This window comes from Nelumbo nucifera, chromosome 8, assembly GCF_055504915.1.
Source record: "Nelumbo nucifera cultivar China Antique chromosome 8, China Antique-T2T, whole genome shotgun sequence".
Classification (NCBI taxonomy): Eukaryota; Viridiplantae; Streptophyta; class Magnoliopsida; order Proteales; family Nelumbonaceae; genus Nelumbo; species Nelumbo nucifera.
Window position 1 is genome coordinate 5,410,842 of NC_142656.1, and position 22,856 is coordinate 5,433,697.

The 22,856-nt window shown below is 38.5% G+C and overlaps 1 protein-coding gene across 1 annotated transcript; it reads left to right on the forward strand.

The window, feature by feature from the left end:
- Nucleotides 1–5,917: 5,917 nt before the first annotated feature.
- On the forward strand, nt 5,918–21,350 carry LOC104600719 (WD-40 repeat-containing protein MSI4). The gene is made up of 15 exons (XM_010263823.3): nt 5,918–6,400; nt 6,808–6,871; nt 7,694–7,780; nt 7,986–8,048; nt 8,174–8,239; nt 8,370–8,444; nt 8,616–8,691; nt 9,671–9,884; nt 10,964–11,045; nt 15,697–15,770; nt 15,941–16,052; nt 16,217–16,291; nt 17,000–17,079; nt 20,428–20,527; nt 20,961–21,350. Exons 1-15 carry the CDS (start codon nt 6,273–6,275, stop codon nt 21,060–21,062), a joined length of 1,398 nt encoding a protein of 465 aa, XP_010262125.1. The 5' UTR covers nt 5,918–6,272; the 3' UTR covers nt 21,063–21,350.
- The last annotated feature ends 1,506 nt before the right edge of the window (nt 21,351–22,856 follow it).

The following is a 22,856-nucleotide window of genomic DNA, read 5'->3' on the forward strand; positions in this document are numbered from 1 at the left end:
ATGGTATACTTTTTTTTGGTAAGCTGTTTTAGAGCATACACGCATGGAAAATCGAAGATGGGAGGCTGTCAACTGTGTGCGTCAACGCAACAGATTAGAGGCATGAGCCTGGATTTCCTGCAAGCAAGATCTTTGACCTGCTTGTAGGAATCCTGTCGTATATCAGGAATATCTTTTACTAGATGCCTTTGGTTGCAAGAGTGTGTGCAGAGTTTTTGCTTGTGTGAAGTACAACAAAATGATGTCTCTTTGCGAGGTTGTGGTCATTGACCCATTGGCAACCTGGCAGGGATCAATTCACACCAAAAGTCCACAACTCTTCTGAATTGTGTACATACTTAATTCAGTCCGCACCCACATGTGGTGTGGATCACACTTCTTGGTTTCATGCATTTCATGTAATTATATACAAACTAATTTGAAAATAATACCAATAAATTCATATTAATTAATAAAAAATAATTAAAATAACAAAATAAATGTTTTTTGTTGATACATTTTTTAAACTCATCATTAAAATTTTGAATTATTTAAAACTACAACGAAAATTATAGATTCCATTGGTTTACATAAACATAGGGCATGCCATGTATAATATCAAAAGCCCATTTTTGTCGTACAAGCATTGTCGAGATTTTGGATTGGGACAATCGCTGTCCATGAGATATCAGGGACAGAGACTGTCTTTATGAAAATAGTATCGAACATTAATCCACGGATAGGATTCAGTCCATCCCTAGAAAATCTTACCTCCACCTAGGTGTACTGAATCATAAAGGGATTTTTGGACTGAATTTGGCATCAATCCACGGGTAGGATTCAGTCCATCCCTAAAAAATCCTACCTCCACCTAGGTGTACTGAATCATAAAAACCTCTAATATTAAATGTTATTGCTGCTTTTGAAGATTCCTCTGACAAAGCTGGGTTGTGTTTAATCATTAAGGATGTGTTGGAAGGCCTATTGTGGTTCAAGGGGTGTAGGTGAGAGCGTTCTCAATTTCTCTGGTCGATGCCTTTGCAATTAGGCTAGGCCTAGTTGTTGCAATCCTTGATGGATATGTGGAGAGTTTCTTTTCCTTTACGATGCTTGCTCACATCCTCGGGCTAGTCAACCCCTCAGGATGCAAGTGGGTCAACCCTAAAACCCCAAATGATGCAAGGACAAAAAATAAAAAAGAATAAGGAGGTAGCGACCAAATTATTTGGCCGGTGAATAGTTTGAGGAAAAAGCGGTTTTGGGGAAAAACGGAATTGGTCATCCCGGCTTTTCTGGTCTGACCGTCCGATTTTGAAAACCATGATTATTTGGCAAAGTGACGATTGTAGTGAATAGGTGAAGAATAGGAGGGAAACGGTGTGGGGTTTTGGTTTTTGGAAAACCAAGAGGCAAAACAAGAGAAATACCTCATAGAGGGAGAGGGGCGGAGTACCATGGATTAGGGGTGTTTACGATCTAGTTTGGAAAAGATTTTAGATCTAATCAGTAAATTACGATTTGAGATTTCCTTTCAAACCAAACCATTTCAGTATAGAAACCAAGCCAAGCCAAACCATAATGATACGGTTTGGGTTTAACCCAATTAGAAAAGCACAAATAATATGCATGTCTATATAAATAACAAATATATTTCAAATATCAAATTGAAATGTTAATAATAATCGGGTGATGTGTTTTCATCCACAGATAGGTGTGGTGTGGATGAAAATACACCACACCCCAACATGATAGTTGTTATGCACCATGGACAAAAATGTGTGTACTGCAAGGTGTGGCATATTTCTGTCCATATCTTGTGTTTGATTTCATGCATCTCAACTACAACATGTGAGATTATCTATGCCATTAATCATTAAAATACAATATTTTGTTTTTAGTAATATATAGTAAAAAAACATTAATAAATTATAAAAAATTAATAATGAATAAAAATAAAAATAATAGTAATTAATAATACTCACAGTAATATTAATAATATTTAATAACAAATACTGATATTAATATTAACTAAAATTAGTAATAATAAATAAAAAATAATTATTAATATTAATAATTAATGATTAAGAAAATAATATTAACAATATTAATAATATTTTATAATAATTAATAATAGTGTTACTAATTACTAATAATTAAGAATGATTAATAATATTAATAAAAAAATATTCAAAACATATTAATTAATAAAAATATTATTAATAATATTACTAATATTGTTTTATGAAGTTATTGACAATTTGACATTAATACTATTTATTCATGTAAAATAATAAATAATAAAATATACATTTATCCAATTAAATGTTATTACCTTTTCCATGGTTTTCAAAACTGGATCGGACAGGAAAAACCGAGAACCGGTCAGGTGATGACAGGTTCCGTTTTTCACCAAAATTGGATTTTTGGCCAAAAAACATTGATTTGGTCAACAAACCGCTGACCCGGGTGGTTGAACCATTTGGACTGTTCAACGGTTTTAATCATTTTTTTATTTTTTAATTTTGTCTATCAGAACGAGTCAATCGTTATAGAAAAAACCGGGAACTGGTTAGTTGATCGGTTTTGTTTTTTGCCAAAACCGGATTGTGGCAAAAAAACGTTGATTTGGTAAGCAGAACGCTGATCCGGGCGGTTGAACCATCAAGGTTCAAAATATCAATATGCCCGATATGCCAGTAGGGGTGTATCGGGCGTATTGATACATTTTTCTTACTTTTTTTATTTTCTTTTTGCAAAACCGGTTTAGGGATCCTCCACCCCCTAAACTGCGCCCCTTGAACCGGTCATACCCTCAATACACCCACTGTAGGGGTGTATCGGAGAGGTCCCAAAACGATATGTATTGGCCGATATGAGTCGATATGTGTCGACACTTTGAACCCTGCTAGAATCGTTCAATGGTTTTGATCGCCTTTTTTCTGTCAAAATGGGTCGACCACTTGGTTCAAACAGTCAGACTAGAAAAATCGAGAACCAGTAAGGTGACTGGTTTTGTTTTTCACCAAAATCAAATTTTGGCCAAAAAACGTTGATTTGGTCAGCAAACCGCTGACCCCGACAGTTGAACCGTTCGAACCATTCAACAGTTTTGACCTTTTTTTTTCAGTCAAAACAGGTTGATCATTCGGTTCGAATGGTCGGATCGGGAAAACTGGGAACTGGTCAGGTGACTGGTTTCGTTTTCCCCAAACTCGGATTTTGGCCAATAAACGTTGATTTGGTCAGCAAACTGTTGACTTGGGCAATTGAACTGTCAAGGTTCAAAATATCAATACGCCTGATACGCCAATAGGGGCATATCAGGGGAATCAATACCTTTTTTGTTTTACTTTTTTTTAAAATTTTTTTCAAAACCGATTTAGGGCTCCTCCACCCCTTGAACCGGTCAGATCCCTAATACACCCACTGTAGAGGCATATCGGAGAGGTCCCAAAATGATATGTATTGGCCGATACGTGTCGACACTTTGAACCCTGCTCAAACCGTTCAACGATTTTGACCATTTATTTATTTATTTTTATTTTTTCTGTCAGAGCGGGTCGACCATCCGGTTCGAATGACCAAACTAAAAAAATTGGGAACCGGTAAGGTGATCGGTTTTGTTTTTCACCAAAAATGAATTTTGGCAAAAAACGTTGATCTGGTCAACAAACCGCTGACTTAGGTGGTTGAACCGTTCGAACCATTCAATAGTTTTGGCAACTTTTTTTTTTTATTTTTTCTATCAAAACGGGCCGACCGTTCAATGTATTGACACAAGATAGCAGTGGTTCAATCTCAAATAAACATCCATGATAAAAAAAAAATCCAGATGAACATCTATTCAAATAGTTGATGAACTAGGGTAACTTTGATTGGTGTTCACCACCTTCTTCTAGTGGCAAGGCAGACCGAAGGGGGAGCAAGAGCTACAATGGTTTCCTCAAAAAAAAGAGCTACAATAATAATATTTCTTAGGATGGAATAATGAGGCGAAACAGGGAATCAATGGCTCTTAGAGATTTTCAACCATTGCGTGAAACAATCCACAATTCTTACCCGTGAATGAGATTTTGCGATATAATGTGGACTATTCCATGAGAAATTGTGATTCGGTACACACCATATTGAACTGAATGGTGCAAATGAGCCGTAGTGTGTTTTGAAACGCAATATATCGTGAATAACCACGATACCGAACACCACCTAAATGAATACATTCATGCATAAACATATGTATTATATATATTATGTATATTAATAAATTCAGTTTAATATGGTTTACGGTTTGATTTGTTTTTTAAAATATAAAAAACCAAACCAACTAAAGAGGCACGGTTTGAAGAATTCTCAAATCAAATCAAATCACCAATTAATATTTTCAATTTGCGGTCTACACGATTATGATGAACACCCCCCTACTTCGGATGTTGGATTGATGGAATCAACATCTATCTCATGCTTTAGCTTTCAAGGCAAAGTTGGAGTCCTTTTGTGCTACCTCACCCCGGGTTTTTGGGGCTAGATTGGCTTTGTATTAAGCTCGTTTTCACACCTGAATGGCTATTTAATCATGAACACAGGGTTTAGAATTACCGTTATTTTGCATCCTCTGGTTGGAAGAAGGAAAAGAAAAAACAAAAAGAGGGCCCATTAATTTTATCCGATGTCTCTCAAGAGACACACGGCACGTATGTAACACGATGATACAAATACTCTATCTAAGAAATATTTTGTCCATATAAGTTGCAATAACATACCAAATCAATCATTTGTCATTCTAATTCAAAATAATTTGATATCAATGATTTATTTGTTTATTCTTAATTCATATCTCTTAAGAGGAATCTTTTAATTTTAAGAGAAAATTTAGTGTTCGTTTTCTCTCATCTCTTATTTCTTAAGATTACGTTTGGAAACGATGTAAATAGGGTGTAAATCATGGTTCAGGATAAATTTGCACTTTGGTTCATTTTTGCTTGTGTTTGACAACATCACATTTATGCATTGACAAATGACAAATCAATGCAATTTTACATTGATAATAAGATGTAAAAATACATAAAAAAAATAAGTAAATTTGCATTCAAACGAGTTTTTGATAAAAAAAAAGCATATGCTTTATTGGAATTCATGTTTGCATCCATTACAGCTAAAAGTCTGTTTGGTAAGAAGTTTAATTTGCTAGTGCAAAACTAACTCAATTTTGTAATTTATATGAACCCTTTTACACTCTACATATTAGCATTCACACATTCAAATGCAACCTAAAGTGCAATCATACAATTTTTTTTATCAATGATACTCTCAAAAGTATAAACAAAAACTCTCATATATAGGGTCAAAATGGATATTTGATAATTTTTAGAATTCAGAACAATATCATAGGCATTTAGAGTTAAGATGAAAGAAAAATTCACCAATACTAATATATCTCTTAATGTAATTATTGCAGTTTAGATGTTGCAAATCTATTAATAAAAAAATATATTAATAATTTATAATTCAAAATGGATATCTAAACACCACAAGCAGTCCGAGTTGCATCCCTAATAGTAATTTAATCAGGTAAACAAAAAAAAAAAAGAACAAGAAATTGAATTGAACCCTATTTAGTAATTAGATCACCCTTAAAATGGCTGCCCCCCTAATTTTAATAATGTTAATCAGCTTAGTCTTGTTTGTTTTTTCAAAATGTCACTTAGGTTCTGATTGTTTGTGATCAAAGCGTCGGAGTATTCATATACCCTGATTTGCATATGCAAGTGTTTGTGTGACATGCAAAAATGTAATAATTAAAGAGATATTTGTCAAAAAGTAAGTAGAGAAATCGGGCCAATCCTATAACCCTGTGTGTTTGGTCCGTCCGACTTGCACCTAGTTGTTGTTGTCGTTTTTTTTTCGGTGTCAGAAATGAGGGGTTTCAGACTTTCAGTCCCACTCGGAGACTGGATCTGCTTCTCACACATAGCGCTTCACAACGATCTCACAGTCACATCCACCGTGCATTGGAATCATCTCCTATTATTATTTACGCGAGATGTTTTCAATGCACGGTGAGATGTTCTGTGAGGCGAGCAGATCCCAAAGCTATTGTCAATTGTCAGTGTCTACGCGTCACCAAAACTTTACCTAAAATAAGAAGCCCGACAAACGTAAACATAATACGACCTATCTGCATTTGTCACGGTGGAGTTAAGACTAGCGTGAAGAGAGAGAAGAGCGAGCGGGAAAACAAAAGGAGGGAAGGGAGGAAGGGGAGAGAGAGTGAGAGCAGCCGAGCAGGTGGGAAAATGAAGGAGAGAGGGAAAGCAGGACAGCCATCAGTCGATGAAAGGTACACTCAGTGGAAGTCCCTTGTTCCCATTCTCTACGACTGGCTTGCCAACCACAACCTCGTCTGGCCTTCTCTCTCTTGCCGGTTCGTCTCTCTCTCTCTCTCTCTCTCTCTCTTTCTCTCTCCGTGCACCACTCCCAATTTCTATCTAGGGTTCATGTGATTTCATTTGTCTGTCCATCCCAGCCGAAGAGCTAATAAACCCTTTTTGATCTTCCAAATGTACTTTTTTTTGGGTTTTTTCTATTGGTTATGCTATGTGTATTTTCATTGGCTGAAAGGATACGTGAGGTTCATTTTTGTTGCTTAATTTTTTGACTGATGCATTGCCTGGTCTTAGAACTGCGACCTAGGCCCAGGTTCTTCGTTCATGCGTTTGTCTTAAATCCGAGCTGGGGTGCTTTCGATTTGAACCATTCGAAATATATGCAGCTCAAGCGTCAACGTGCCATTGCTGACCGTCATTTTTTCTTTTGTCCTTGATGTAATAGGTGGGGTCCACAACTGGAGCAGGCGACTTACAAGAATCGCCAGCGTCTTTATCTTTCTGAACAGGCAAGTCGTCTTGATGTGATCACAAATTTGGTCTTGATTCTTAATTGCGTGCAATCCATGCTTCTTAGGCCCACCTTGTTCTTGTAGGCTTGGATACGCCTTGGCATGTGCATTGTAGAATCGCACTGTAGATTGTTAGAAACTACTTTAAATTTGGTAGTACTTTAAGCTCATAAATTTCTTTTACAAAAAAAGCTCATAATTTTAAGAAAATAATACGGCGTAGTGCCTTTACTCTCAATACATGCATCATGTAAAGTTCAATTGTACCCCCATAGTGACATCGCTATCAACAAGTTGTTTCAAAACAAAGTTGTGGAAGCAGTATTCACTAAGAGAAATGCTTGCAGAGAATGCTAGGTTGCAATGCTTGACCTTCAGCATCACTGAAGACACACCAGAAGATCAAGTTAACCAAGCTCCCCCTAGGGGTCCCATATGTCAGTTTTTTTTTTTTTTTTCCTCTGATAGCACTGTCTCTGAAAATAGTGTGAAAATGTCTAGAACTCTATATTATATTGCGTTAGATAAATATCTAAGTGTTTTTTGTTAAATGTTTTAGTACAGCACGATACAGTGGTGGTACACTTGTTGATGGCACTGAAGTTTACATTTTGCTTTATTTTTTATTGATTTTGATGTGAATAGTCTTTGTATTTCTACTGTTATAACTTATAATATGTATATGCACCAAAAGATCCAATCCCAAAGAAGAGAAGGAAAACACAAATGCACAATACTTTGTAAATTACTGCATGCATTTGTCATGACAATATTAGACGCTTCTTTTGATGCATGTTTTTTGGTTAAAAATTTTTTCAGACTGATGGTAGTGTTCCAAACACTCTTGTGTTAGCAAATTGTGAAGTTGTAAAACCAAGGGTTGCTGCAGCGGAGCACATATCACAGGTGAGGTTTCCATTATCTAATTTCCATGCTTCTGTTGATTGTTGAACCCCAACACACGTACACACACACACAAAAGAAAAAAAAAGGATATCTTCGCTTCTGAGCCCTTTGCCTTTTTTCTTCACTGTCAATGTTTATCAGGCGGTCTTTGATTCTTTAAGTATCATATTGTTGTTATTGTTATCAATGTAATTACTTTATGCAGTTCAATGAAGAAGCACGTTCTCCGTTTGTAAAGAAGTTTAAAACCATTATACATCCTGGAGAGGTATGAATCTCTATTTCATGTTTCTGTTTTCTGTTTCATCAATTAGACATGAGTGTAGAAATGCCTAATTTATTGTGTGCTTTTACTTTTAACGAAGCTGTCCTTCATCTATTACAATTCTGCAGGTAAACAGAATAAGGGAGCTGCCAAAGAACACTAAGATTGTGGCCACCCATACCGATAGTCCTGATGTAAGCATTCTAAATTTACCAACTAGCAAGTAGGTTATGCATGAACAAATTATATTGGTTTGACTTATTTCTGATTTTACCAAATTGGCAAAACTTGATGTGGGTTAGGTTTATGAAACTTGTGAATCAGGTTCTCATATGGGATGTTGAGGCTCAACCTAATCGTCATGCTGTACTGGGAGCTGCTGACTCTCGTCCAGATCTGGTATGTTTATTCTAAAATTTAGTTTATGTTTTCACTTCAGGTTCTTTCTGTCACTTTGAGACTAAATTTTTGAAGGCTTATAATTTGTTTTTCATTCCAGAAGATGGGGCTGGTGTTATTGCTGTATTATCATGCTTATCTTTTGAATTTTAACAACCCATTATTTTGCAGATATTGACAGGGCATCAAGACAATGCAGAATTTGCACTTGCCATGTGCCCAACAGAGCCTTTTGTCCTGTCCGGTGGTATGGAAATTTTGCCTGCTGATAGTCCTTGTCAATGTGGATTTGTAACCTATAGGTGGACTTGTGTTTATGTAACTTAGAAGTTTAATATATTTTTGGCAATTTTATTAAAAGACTTCAGTTTTTCTTTGCATGCTATACAAATCAAAGATTCTTTTATTATTATTATTATCATTGTTCTAGATTTTTATTTTTCATTTTTTCTGTTGTAATATATGACCACTACACGGTTAGGTAGAAACTTAGTTATTTTATGGTGGCCATAATGGAATTCCTTTTTTTTCTTCTACTAGACTTCACCTTTTCTTTTCATGGTATACACATCAATGATTCCTTTGTTATTATCATTTTTATCATTGTCCTTTTTTTTCCATTTTTTTGTTGTAATATGTGACTACTACATGGTTACTATAATTAATAGTTACTAATTGTTACTATTAAATTATTAATTAATAGCTTACTAAGGGGTCATTCAATAATGGCTGAAGTGAAGTGAATGCCTTGTTGGTTTGTCTTATGTATGGATAAAATAATTAAATAATAAACTCTTCAAGAATATTATAGTCAACCCAACTTCAAATTTAGCCATTAATAAGCTCACAACCCCTTTAATAACTTATTCACTAAAAGGCAAACCAGCAAGCCATTCATTTCAGCTACTTCAGCTGTTATCAAATGGCCCGTAACTCTGTTTGATATGGAACTTTTGTTCCTATTTTTGTGCTTATTTGCTTTTTCGTGTAAATTGCACCTGGGATATGAGTAGGCATCAGGGAACTTTTTGATTTTACTTGAATAACTTATATCTAGATGACATCTTTGGGGTTTCAAACTTTCAATTGCTTCCTTGTCCTCTATACTACATTACTGAAATTGATCCTTCCCTTTTTTCCTGTATTAGCATTGCATAATTTTTTTTCTTCAATAATCAATGAACTTCTTACCAAGATTATTATTGTTACTATTATTACTATGACAGGAAAAGATAAGTCAGTTGTTCTTTGGAGTATTCATGATCATATCACTGCTTCAGCAGCAGACACAAAATCCCCAGGTTCTGGGAGCTCAAGCATTAAACATGCCTCTAAGGTTGGTGCTACTGATAAAGCTGCAGAGAGCCCTGCTGTTGGACCACGTGGTATCTATCATGGGCATGATGATACTGTTGAAGATGTGCAGTTCTGTCCATCAAGGTAGCTAGCATGTTCCTTGTCAAATGCAATGTGTATGGGTGGAATGATTTTTTTTCCTGATTCTTCACATTGCTTGGTTTTACAAGTTCTTTATCAAATGCACAATGGTTATGATTCCAATTATTATTCAATCTTGTATTGGCAGTACCAAGTGCCACTTATGGAGCTCTTTTTGATCAATAACAGATAATGAGAGTTCTGTTGACATCTGAGGAAAAAGAATACAAAGAGAACCTTCATACTGGAAGTCTGGAATAACCAACACACCGGAACAAAGTCACTATCTTGCCCCAGGAAAAAAAAATAATAAGCTAAAACCTATCCTGGCATGGCAGGCCTCGAACACAACCTGCCCACTCACCCTTTCTCTGGTGAGATTTGCCAAACAGATGGGGCTGAACCAAATATGAAATTGGGCAGCTTGGGAGCTTGGATTTTTAGATGTGCTATAAGGGAGATCACCAACATAACAAAAGGAGATTGTGGCTTCTTTCAAATGGACTAGAAGATCTGTTAATGGACTAGCTGATACTTTAGCTAAACAGGGGATATTGAGGGAAATGCTATTCTGGGCAGAATTGTAAAAAAAGGTCTTTAGGGGTCAGAACCTATTCTGGGGCTGACAGTTGTACTTGATAGTTCTTAATTTGCTTAATGAAGTTACCGATCCAATAAGAAAAGAAGGAAACATTTAGGAAATACAATAATCTTTCTGCTCATTGAATGAGATTTTTACGCTACAGGCCACAATCTAGCTTCCCTTATGTTGTAACAAAGAGTTCAAGGATCCTTTACATCCTGCATCAATCTGGTGATAAGTTGGAAATCTCCTTATACTTCAAGGCAAGGGCAACCTAGGTTATGCTTCAATCTCATTTGGAATGTTTTGTATGAGGGGCATCAAAAATCTTGTTACCTTTTAATCCACACTCTTGCACGTATATGGACAAAACATGTCCACAATCTTGCATCAATATCATATGGAGATACTTGTAACAAAATTTTATAGAATGTGTTATCTCATTCATAATTTCTTTGTATGTTATATTGTTGCTAACTTTGCCTTAATTGTGCTGAAGTGTGCAGGAGTTCTGTAGTGTAGGTGATGATTCTTGCCTTATACTATGGGATGCACGAACTGGTACTAGTCCAGCCATCAAGGTTAGATGCCTTTTCATTTGTTTATTTAATATGATCATTTTTTGGCCTTTATGTGCCTTACCATGTTCATGAAAGAAGAATACTGAATTGTTGATGAATCTAGAATGTGGATGAAATATTGGTTTAAATAATTGTTGCATGTAGGCCCTTGATTAAAACATCTGATCTCTTTGTTATGTGGTGTTAAAAGTGTTTGATGAAGCATCAAATAGCTTTTAGTAACATTAGTAAGGAATTTTAACTGTTTTGAGATAGGTAGTGTTGTTGCGCGATTTGACTACTCCTAGCTGGAGGGCGATCTGGCTTCCAATCGAGCAGCGAGCTGGATCTATCTGCAAGACAATCTATCAGAGAACCCGGGGTGGCTAACCCGGCGAGGTCGCTCTGATGCTTAAGTTAGTATGCTGTAAACACGAGTTGAGTGCTTAAGAGCTTGAAAGCTTGAATGCTAGAGAGTAGAGTAATCATGCGTACCTTTGCCTTGAGGTTCCCGCCTTTATATACTGGAGTAGTTGTGGGTCTCACGAAAGAGCTCTGGGATCTCCGGGGTGTGGAGATAGGGTTCGTTCTGCTTCCGAAGGAGTAGTATGTAGATAAGGCTTATTGTTTCATTTTTGATTCTGGCGGAGTTGGGATGAGTTCTCATTGTGATCTTGGAAAAGTTGGAATTTGTTAGCTCATCGTGATCTCGAGAGATTCAGGATCTATTGGAGAGACTTCTGGAGTCGGTTATGTGGCGATTCAGGTTGTTAGGCCCGAGCTGATACTTCGATTCTTTAGTTCCGAACTGGATTGGATGCCGAGGTGCCTCGACGCCGAGGTGAGTTTTGGGCCGAGGTGGCTGAATACCCGAGCTCAAATGTTGCGAACTAGGCTTGCTAGGCTGAGCTTTCATCCCTTAATTAGGTCGCGTCCATGGTGTCCCCTTCTCGTTAGGTCGGGCCAAATCACCCTTCATCAATTGCCCCCCACTCCCCGAGCCAGGGGTCTCTACCCGGTGCGGGGAGTTCATGACGAGTCCAGGTGGATTTGGCACGAGGTCTAGGCAGCTTGATGGGCGGATCGTTGGTCGGACTTGTTCGACCGCCCGACTCAACTAGGAATAACCCAGGTTGTGTCTACGTTACGCACGAACGTCACGCCGTTTTATAAATTCTGTGGACGTCAAAGTACGCGCTAAATCGATTTCAACCTCGGGGTTGTGCAACCGGTTTTCCTAGGAGCCGTTGGATCGTGTTGATCTCGACCGTTGATCCCCGTATACACTGGCTATAAATAGGGGCCAAGGGGCTCATTTTCCTCGCCACAAGTTCGCTAATCCGCAATCTTTGAGGTCGCATTCAAGTCTTTCCGAGGTCGCTTTTCCTTTCTTCGGTCTTCCTTTTGGTGAGTCTTCCTTTTGCTTTTTCTTTTCTATTCCGTGTCTTTAGTATGTCTAGCTTTAGTTTTGATAGTCTCTTAGACGGAAGCGGTGAATCCGCTGGAGCCAAGGTGGGTACCTCGGCTCAGGCTGTGGATCCTCGTCCTACCGAGGAGGTTACTTTGGGCCAGGATGCGGTCCACGGTCCTCCCGAGGTGAACTCACCTCGGCGGGAGCGAGAGGCCTCAGGTAACCTAGCTTCCACCTCACATCGAGGTCGGTTACTAGATAACTTCGGCCTGTCGACAATGACGGCGGACAGGCTCCTAACCCTAGTAGCTCGGTACAGACTTCCTAATGACCTTGTGTACAACATCCCCGTAGGTAACTTCCCTTGGGATCACAGTCATGACGAGATCGTGATCTTCGAGGAGTAGCTCGCAGCTGGTCTTCGCCTTCCACTTCACCCTCTCATAGTTGAGATTATAAAATTGTTCAATATCACCATAGATCAGTTACACCCGAACTCTATTCGCAATATTGTAGGGACCATTTCACTTTTTTACGATTACAATCTTCCCCTTAACCTCGACGTTTTTTCTTCTATTCTTTCCATAAAGAAGAATTCTTGTGTTTTGCCCGAGCATAGACGAACTTACTATTTGTCACCTCGCCCTGGTTTTAAACTTTTGCATGAGCTCCCTAACAAGGTCTCGGCTTGGAAGAGGTGCTATTTCGTGGTTCGCAACACTGAGGGGTGGCCTTTCCCAACCCATTGGAGGGTAGCCATCCAGGACCCCGGTGTTAGGTTGGACCTGAAGACAAGGGAGGCGCTCCGATCTTGGGTGGAGCTCGGCCTGACGTTCGAAGACTTCGTGACTGAGGAGAAGCTTGTGCAGGCCGGTCTGAGTCCTGGTAGGTCGCTGTTTGCTGTACTTTCTCTTTGTTTTACTTCGGTACTGCATCTGACAGCTCGTTTCTTGTCGCAACTATCATGGACATCCCCGCCAACGAACTCTTTGGGAGCATGAAGAAGGGGAAGAAGAAAAGAGCCACCAAGAAGGCTCACGTTGAGCCCCCACCAGTTGCCATTCCAGAGTCCGAGCAGCCATCAACTGCCGATCAGCCTCTGTGATAGATCTGGTCGAAGAGGATTCGGGCATGCCCTCCCCACCCCGCGTGCCCGAGGAGGATACGTCTTCGGAGCCCGTCCCTGCAGTTGCTGCTTCTTCGGGCAGCGACGACGCAGTTCGGAGTATTTTGACTCCGAAATTTGGCCTTCTCAAGAGCAAGGGCGCGGTATTTGCTGAGGAGCTTGCTAGTTGGGCTGAATTACCAGTTGCTCAGCTCGGAGCCCGAGCGGCTACTCACCACATGGTGGTAAGTTATCGGACTTGTCTCTTCAATCTGTCTTGTACTAGGATTTTTGTATACTGACGCTTGTTTTCTTCTCTTGGCAGGTGAGTTCTACCATCCACGCCTTGGCTTATCAGTCCGAGGTAAACTTGAAGCGGGCCCTCGGAGCCGAGGAATCTTCCCGGAAAGCTCACGCCGAACTGACTACTTTTCATCTCGCTGCTTTTCCCGGTATGACTGGAAGATGCCATTGCCATAGAAATCAAGGTTGGTAATTGCGAAGAATGGGGATGACCTTTCGATCGTTTCCCACAGACGGCGCCAATTGTTGTTGCGCGATCTAACTACTCCTAGCTGGAGGGCGATCTGGCTTCCAATCGAGCAGCGAGCTGGATCTATCTGCAAGACAATCTATCAGAGAACCCGGGGTGGCTAACCCGGTGAGGTCGCTCCGATGCTTAAGTTAGTATGCTGTAATCGCGAGTTGAGTGCTTAAGAGCTTGAATGCTAGAGAGTAGAGTAATCACGCGTACCTTTGCCTTGAGGTTCCCGCCTTTATATACTGGAGTAGTCGTGGGTCTCACGAAAGAGCTCCGGGATCTCCGGGGTGTGGAGACAGGGTTCGTTCCGCTTCCGAAGGAGCAATATGTAGATAAGGCTTATCGTTTCACTTTCGACTCTGGCGGAGCTGGGATGAGTTCTCATCGTGATATCGGAAAAGACGGGATCTGTTAGCTCATCGTGTTCTCGAGAGATTCGGGATCTGTTGGAGAGACTTCTGGAGTCGATTACGTGGTGATTCGGGTTGTTAGGCCCGAGCTGATACTTCGATTCTTTAGTTCCGAACTGGATTGGATGCCGAGGTGCCTCGACGCCGAGGTGGCTGAATACCCGAGCTCGAATGTTGCGAACTAGGCTTGCCAGGCTGAGCTGTCATCCCTTAATCAGGTTGCGTCTACGTGTCCCCTTCTCGCTAGGTTGGGCCAAATCACCCTTCATCAGGTAGCTTGGGAAGAATGTTCTTTTAGGCAAAAACCTGGGTTTAAATAGTGGACTGGTGGAAGGTGGCTATCAAGCAGTGCTCTGTGGATTTTCCTAAGCTGTCTATGTTGGACACATGTCAGTTTCCAGCATTCCATGGATTTTAGAGGTTAGCCAACCCGGATCTGTTTAGGGCCTTGCTCATAGGCATATTATTAAAAAAAAAAGATCCTTGGCATCCTTGGAGTGAACAGCTTGCATGGATGGATTCCAAGATCTACCAATTCCTTGGCTGATGGTTGTGACTGAGAAGATGTGGGTAGGGACTATTTGTTTCATTAACACATGTAATGCACTATTTGCCCAACTACTCTTGAGATCTATATTGTGCACTGGACTATTTATTTCACTTTTGGACTTTTACCCATGACCTATATAGTATACATGATCTCCTTATAAGTGGTAGTTTTCTTTTATCAAGTAAAATGTCCATTGTTAATGTTGTGTATTTACTTTCTTTGGGGAGCTGAACATGCATATAGGTTTTGTAGACTGCTTCCTTGTATTCACCTATACATTCAGTTCAATGCAAATGGTGGTTGTATTTTGCATTTAAAATTCATGTTTAATAATGCATTGATAAGACAAACACTATAGTTGGGTAGGCTGGTTGCAATGAATTATCTTAGTGCAATAAGAATGTAAACAGTGTACTTAAACAATGAAATGGCCATTATCTGCTGTGTTGGCTGTAGGTTGCCTATTAGTTTTTTATGTAAATGGGGTTGGCCCATTTATATGCCATTCTTTCTGTTAATTTCTCATTTTCTTTAAGGTGCAAATAACTGGTTCAGAAATGCATATGCTTGCTATGAGCATTTTTTTTTTCTTATCAGGCAGAAACTTGTCCTTTTGTGATTATATTCTGCTGGTTGCTGTTTGCTTTGGTGGCAGGTCGAGAAAGCTCATAATGCTGATCTGCACTGTGTTGATTGGAATCCGCATGATGAAAACCTTATTCTAACCGGGTATGCACACAATCTGAATCTTATGGTTTTCCAACTGGATTTGTGAAATGTCAACAAATGTGCACATGCTTGTTTAACATTCTGTGCTATCTTGGACTACCTGTTTCGTGGACTGGGATACTCTGCTTTTAGGGGCAACTTATTTTCTTTTGCCACTGTTATCTTTTCAGGTCAGCTGATAATTCTGTTCGTATGTTTGATCGGAGAAACCTGACTACTGGTGGTGTGGGGTCACCTGTCTATAAATTTGAAGGCCATAAAGCTGCTGTTCTTTGTGTTCAGGTATGGGATGATACTCTTAGTTCATCTTTTTTGTTCTCAAACTCCTTTCTTTTTTTTTTTCTGCCCTTAAACTCCTTTCTAATTCCCAGTTTAAGATCAATATATTTTCAAGGTTGGTTGGAGTTTACTCTTTCCTGAACATGCGTTTTTTATTCATGTCCCAGTGGTCTCCCGACAAGGCATCTGTCTTTGGCAGTTCTGCAGAGGATGGTTTCTTAAATGTTTGGGATCATGAGAAGGTATGGATGTTCTATCAATTTTTCATCCCATGATTGTCTCACTCATTAGTTATTGGTAAAGCTCTTTGGAAGCCTATGAGAAATTTATTCAAAGAATTAGCATCTTAGGCATTATTTAAAGGCAAACAAATTGTATCAGGCATATCCCTGCTCCAAGATTTTCCATATTTGTTAAAGGGCAACATGAGAGATTTTTATGTGGCCACTCTAAAATGTCTTTCTTCCTATTCAGTTCTTTTGTTAGATAGAAAAACGAAATATCAGAAATTGATCAACACAATAATGACATGTTTAAGGCTCAGATCATGATGGTTACCTCTTATAATTCATTCCTAAGGCTCAGATCATGATGGTTGCCTCTTGTAAGTTATAAATCGTTTCTAGGAAATTTCCCCCTGATTCTTGGCAATGGTATTGTGCCTTAAAGGTTGGTTTCTATGCTTTTGGTTTTTTTAACACATTTTTTTCTTCTATTTTTTCTTGTTTATTTGTTGTCTTCTTTTGGTTAGAGAATCAGAACAACCATTAAAGAGCACATCTAAACAAAGTGGTTTTAATAATGCTGACATATTGATAATTCCTGAATCAGAAAAATACTGTCTTGGCTAAATTTGCACATCATGTCTCATGGAGTTTGTTACTTGATTCACATGTTTCCTTGTAGCATAATTACAATATTTAGGAGGTGAACTCAATGTCATGTTGCAGGTTGGTAAAAAAAAGGACCGTCTTGGAACAAGGATGCCAAATTCTCCACCAGGCTTGTTTTTTCAACATGCAGGGCACAGGTTTGAAATGCATACCTTCTGTATTATCTACTTTCAAATTTTTTTTTTTGATTGGTAACTGTTGAAATTTGATTATAAAGATATGAAAGAATAATATGTACACTGATTGTCTTGCATATCTCGAATGGGCCAGTTATGATTGAGAGCTATTACCTCTGCCTTGGTAGAGTCAGCATCTCCAATGGGTTTTCTGCAAGCCCAAATGATTTCACTATTTGTATTGAGGAAGATTATACCCAATAGAAGTAGCTTCAGGAGTAACAGGCTCACTGCCTTGTAGACTTCCCACTGAATTGAAGTAACAACCCCTGACAATAGAATGAGATGAGTAGGAGGTCTATGAGCTGGTCTCTTAGGCAAGGATTTAAGAATATCTGGGAGGTTTTAATCATAGTTGTCAAGGTGCCTAGGTGAGCCTAGGTGATGGGATCTGAAATCATAAAATTTAAGTATCAGTACTTCTCCTAAGCTACTTTATTAGTTTTTTATACTAACCAACATACCTGTATACTACCTATTAGCAATAAAACCATTCAAATGAGTAACTAACTATAAATTTCATATAAAAACATAAAAATGCTATCATAAATACACCATTTAAATATATTAATTTCATTGTTTAATAACCTGTTTCAGGCCAACAAAAAAGGAAATGCAGCAAGAAAAAGAGAAAAAGTAAGGGGGCTCTGTTTTATTCCCAAAAAGAATTTCTTAAAGAAATAAAAAAAAAAATCCATGAATAAGAGGACGACTTGGACTATATTTAAGGGGCAGAGACCCTGTTTCAGGCCAATAACAAGGTTGAATGCAGCGAAAAAGGAGAAAAATAAGGGGACAGAGCCCCTGTTTCATTCCAGAATAAGGGCCATTTGAAGGAGGCGGTGGCGAAGCCCCTGTTTTGTTTCCAACAATATTTCTTAAAAAAACGTAAGAAAAAAAAATACAGGAGCACAGAAGAAGTGGGGTTATATGGGGTGAAATTTTGGGGTTATTTGTGATGGAGTTATATGGAGTGTGGTTTAACTAGATTAAGGATCTGAATATTGAAGGAAAACAGCTAGGGCTTTACAGGGAGAAGTGGAAAAAAAGAGAGAAAAGGCTGGAATTTCTGAAATTTCTCGTTTACCTCATAACCAGATTCTATAACACTCCCATACCTGAGTTTTGATTGGATATTAGATGGTGGCTATTGTTAAAAGTTTTGAATTAGATAATAGAGAATGAAGAAAGAGAAAACCTAATGAATCACTTCGAGAGGACCTAGAATCAGTCTAGGGTTTGAATAGAATCACTCCATAGAGTAAGCATGTAAGAGGAATCAACTTTCAAGCCTTTTTATTTATTCATCTATTTGAATGATAACACAACTATTTATGCGTAGGTAAGAAGTGGTGGGCGAACACTATTCATTGCATCATTCATCAAAAACACTATTCATTGCAATTACGAAAATGTCACTGAAATGTAGAAGATAATAACATCTATGACTTTCTATCTACTGAGCCCATGATTTTGGAACTTGAAACTTAACTAAATAATGAATAGATAAATACTCCTGTTGACTGGATACCAATAAGGCAAAATGGCAAAAATACCCTGACAGGTCAAATCACCAAACTTCCAAGATATCATCCTGCCTAACCCAAACTTGGTGATTCGCTTTCTTCTGCCTGGTGTAGGTCTTCAAAGGTCTAGAATGATTCTCACTGGGTCTCTTTTAAGGTTGTTCAAGGAGATCTCTTTAAACTCTTCAGAGGCTGAAAGCCTGAAACCCATGGATTCAACAGAGACATCACTATTCCCTGCTGTGCCTCAATAGACCCCATATTTCCAACTATGTTGTTCCTCTCTCCCTAGACAACCCATATTACCACAGCTACATGGATGAATTCATGCCTTACAGTAATCTGCATCCTCAACCTTGGTAGGCTTTACCTTGATTCAGTATGATAATAGACTAGTGGCCCTGGGGCACTACTTGTTGGCTGGCTCCATGTAATAATATTTGCTGAGTGATAGTAAGAGAGGAGATATGGGCCTGCCTAGCAGTGAATGTCCTCATGAGAACAGTAATCACTTCTGCTCTGAAAGAGTCCACATCTCTGATGGGACCACTAGAGACCCATAAGGTATAAGGTGCTGCTGTCTCCTTTGTCGAAGATTCTTCTGGTTCCAGGTTGCCCTAGATTGAGAATGGAGTGTGCATCAAACTCTAAAACAATCTCCTTTTCAAGAGGGTTAGGAGCAGTTGCTCCACGAGAGAGACCTGGAAGGATAGGAACTGTAGCATCTAAGGGAGATTCCTTTTTTTTTTTTTAATTTGATGGATAATGATATGTCATAAGTACTTTATTGATGCGGTTAAAAATGGTTTGTGTATAATCATGCTAAAGACATCCCAAGATAGGCTTGGCCTCAGCTGCCTAGCCCACTTATTAGATTTACATTTAATGCCTCAACAGTCCCTAAAAAGCTGATCCCTATTCACCCCAAGTGCATCTGCCAAAATGTTTGCTGATCTATGAATCAATGAGCATTTCGATTCCTATTTTTCTCTCCAAAGCCTTTATCTGCTTTATTGTGGTCTGACAGTTTCATGAATCAACCTGTTTACTCTTTTTTTTTTTTTATTTTTATTTTTTAGTACTAGCTTGTTGCTCTTTAGCCAGCCCACTACCACACTTGGAGTGTGTGAGAGATTTCTTCTGCATTCTTTCCTGTTTAGTATAGGTAATTGCATTATATTTCTAAGGGATTAAGAGATGTGGCAGGGAAAAATTAAATCATCAATTGGAGGGTCAAATGCAAGGAAGGGATGGTTGGAGTTTTTTAGGCATCTTATTGGGTGATGTTAAGTGACATTACAATATGAAATGGTTGGAGCTATGCATAAATAAAAGAAAAATTTGAAGCCCTATCACTTTAGACTTTAGGAGAACTTGCATAATGGTCTCTGGATGTGTTGGAAGCATATGGAAATTGTGCTACATGAGTTTGTGCATGAAGTGAATGCGAATTTATCTCTAGTTTTGAGATCATGTTAACTTTTCAAATTAGAAGCTGACTTTTTTGTGGTTGATCTGACATGAAGACCTCCATACAAAGACCTTGATTAGTTACAAATTATTTAACTCTCAGATTTTATGATATCTCTTCAATTGGTATTATTGTGGAAAAGTTCTGCGTCCCATGGTTCTTAATGTGGTTATTTTTCTTAGTTTGATTTTATTTTGTCCATCTTATGGGAGTTGGATCATGGCAATCAATTATTTTTGACTTACCTTTTTTTTTCTATATCTTTGTTAATAATTATTATGTAAAAAACAAATTCCTTTACATGTATTATAGGGATAAAGTGGTTGATTTTCATTGGAATGCAACTGATCCTTGGACAATTGTTAGTGTTTCTGATGATTGTGAAAGTACTGGGGGTGGTGGAACATTACAGGTAATGTTTTTATTTTTCTTTTTCTTTTTTGCTTGATTTTATACTTTTCATTTGCAAATTGTTAATCCTAAAACTCATTGATCTAAAAAAAAATGTTAATCCTAAACTCAGCCGCTAGGCATGGTTGCATGTCAGCATGGACAATATCTATATTTTTTGATGGACTCATGCTTTGTGGTGAAGTGGAGAGGTGAAAAAAAACTTTAAAATGCAAATTGAATTACACTGTACGAAATAATGCATCATTATTTAGATTTTAGACATGGAATATATATATATCCCCTAAATAGAAACATCCGGGTAGGGTTGGTAAGTATTAAACATATGACATTTGTGTTGGTTTGCATTTCTCCACACTTGAGTTCTCATCATCCAGGCTTCAGCCTCAAGCAGTCTGCTTAGTAATTCACTCATTTGATACTGTTTTATGCAGATATGGCGCATGAGTGATCTGATTTACAGGCCAGAAGAGGAGGTTTTGGCTGAGCTTGAGAAGTTCAAATCGCACATACTGTCGTGCTCAGCAAAGTCTTGAGACTAATGGGGCATTTATTTTGCCATGGGGTACCGAAAGCTTTGGAGCTTCAATTCAATTAACACAGTCGATGTGATCCAGATCCAGTCTTCTTCATACAATGTATTAATGCCTTCCCTGCCTAAGAGAATAGATAATGACATTAATGCTTTAATAGGTTGCGCTTGGTGATGGTGAGTGGTGAGTCTGGTGACGATGAACTGAAGTGTATGTTCCATTATCATGTCCGAGGAGGTATATTATTTGTTTATTAGCATTTTGATTTGATTTACCTTTTTTCTTCCTCAAGGATGCCCTTCATTCATGCTATGGAAGCTTGTGTGTTTTGGACTTTGATACTTCTCTTCCAAGTATCCAGCTGCACTGCACATTGAAAATTCATTCATTGGGGAGATGTCTCCAATGTACGGCTGGGTGCTGTTCTCTGAGTCAACACGATTTTTTATTTCGTTCAGGAATTCCCGTATTCATATAATGGGATGGGCCTCCTTGCAAGTAGAAGGAAGCTTGGGCGCATGTTCCTTTCATTATTGAACATATGGACTTTGTGCGGGCCCAAATATAAGTTTGTTTTCGTCCTTCTAATCAATGACTACGACACTACAAAACAAATTGAATGGTGACCAGGATGCGATAGATCCAAAATCAGCGTACACAGAACGGTTCTCTTATTTATTTATTTTTGGGTAAATTACAGGGGTTAGCACCTTGTACTTTGGGTTGAGGCACTTAGCATCCTCCAACTTTTTATTTATGACATAAACCCTCTTGAAATTTTAAATTCAACAACACTTCATTCACTCTGTTGGGAATATCTCCCACGAATAACAACATACAGATGTTCTTGATGTGTGGTTGAGATGTATTGTAAAGAATAGATCTGAAATCCTTTTTGGCATCATAGATTTTCTCTTTAATAAATTAACTTTCTCTGTCTATTCGGTTAACGGCAAGAGAGAAAAAGTTGGAATCCGAAAGTTCAGTGGTTATTTGTCAAAAGTAAAAGTTAGGGGGGGGGGGGCAAGGTTCTAAATATCGATATGTCCGATATGCAGGTAGGGGTGTATCAAGCAGTATCGATTTTTTTTTCTTTATTTTTATTTTACTTTTTTCAAAATCGGTTCAGGAGACCGGTTTAAGGCTCCTCGACCCCTTGAACTGATACGATCTCGTGAGTATTTTTATTTAATTTTGTTGGTTTTTCATTTTCTATGTACGATATTTTTTTTTTAAGAAAAAAGGTGTTAACTGTCTAATTAGTGCCTTTGAAAAAAATTGCCTAGATAAGATCTTCTAGTGGAGACTTTGGGATCCAGTCCCGCCTGTGCACCTTGGTTGGGTTCTGGAATTGGGGGATGGGCTACCCCGTTGACCCGTTGTGTAGCCATTTTGAGAAAAGAAGAAAAATTTGTTATTTTTGGAAGGAAATAGTCGTTCCCAACTTATCTTACCATCGAATTCGAATGGATGAGTTAGGTGACGAGTCCCACATTTCCGTCTGATATATGCTCTATACTCCATAGACCATAGAGGAGGCTAGAGCTTCAACTTGGAATTTGGAATTTGGAACTTAGGATGGTCAAACAAAATCACATCTTGTAATATGGAGTTCGACTTCACTCAGGGGTCAGGCCAAAGCTTGTTCGAGCACCCTTTACTGCCTTGCATTGAGAATATCTCCATACTGGTGCTGATCTCAACCGTGATCCTTGCTCACTGATTTGTTGTGAGAGGGTGGCCCACCGGTTGCATGAAGTCCATGATCCTTGCTCAGTTGCTCGGGTCTGTCATCAA

Coding starts and splice junctions, on each gene's coding strand:
- LOC104600719 (XM_010263823.3), top strand. CDS start 6,273: ATGAAGGAGAGAGGGAAAGCAGGACAGCCATCAGTCGATGAAAGGTAC. Junction 16,053..16,216: donor CTGCTGTTCTTTGTGTTCAG/GTATGGGATGAT, acceptor TTCATGTCCCAG/TGGTCTCCCGACAAGGCATC. Junction 20,528..20,960: donor GGGGTGGTGGAACATTACAG/GTAATGTTTTTA, acceptor TGTTTTATGCAG/ATATGGCGCATGAGTGATCT.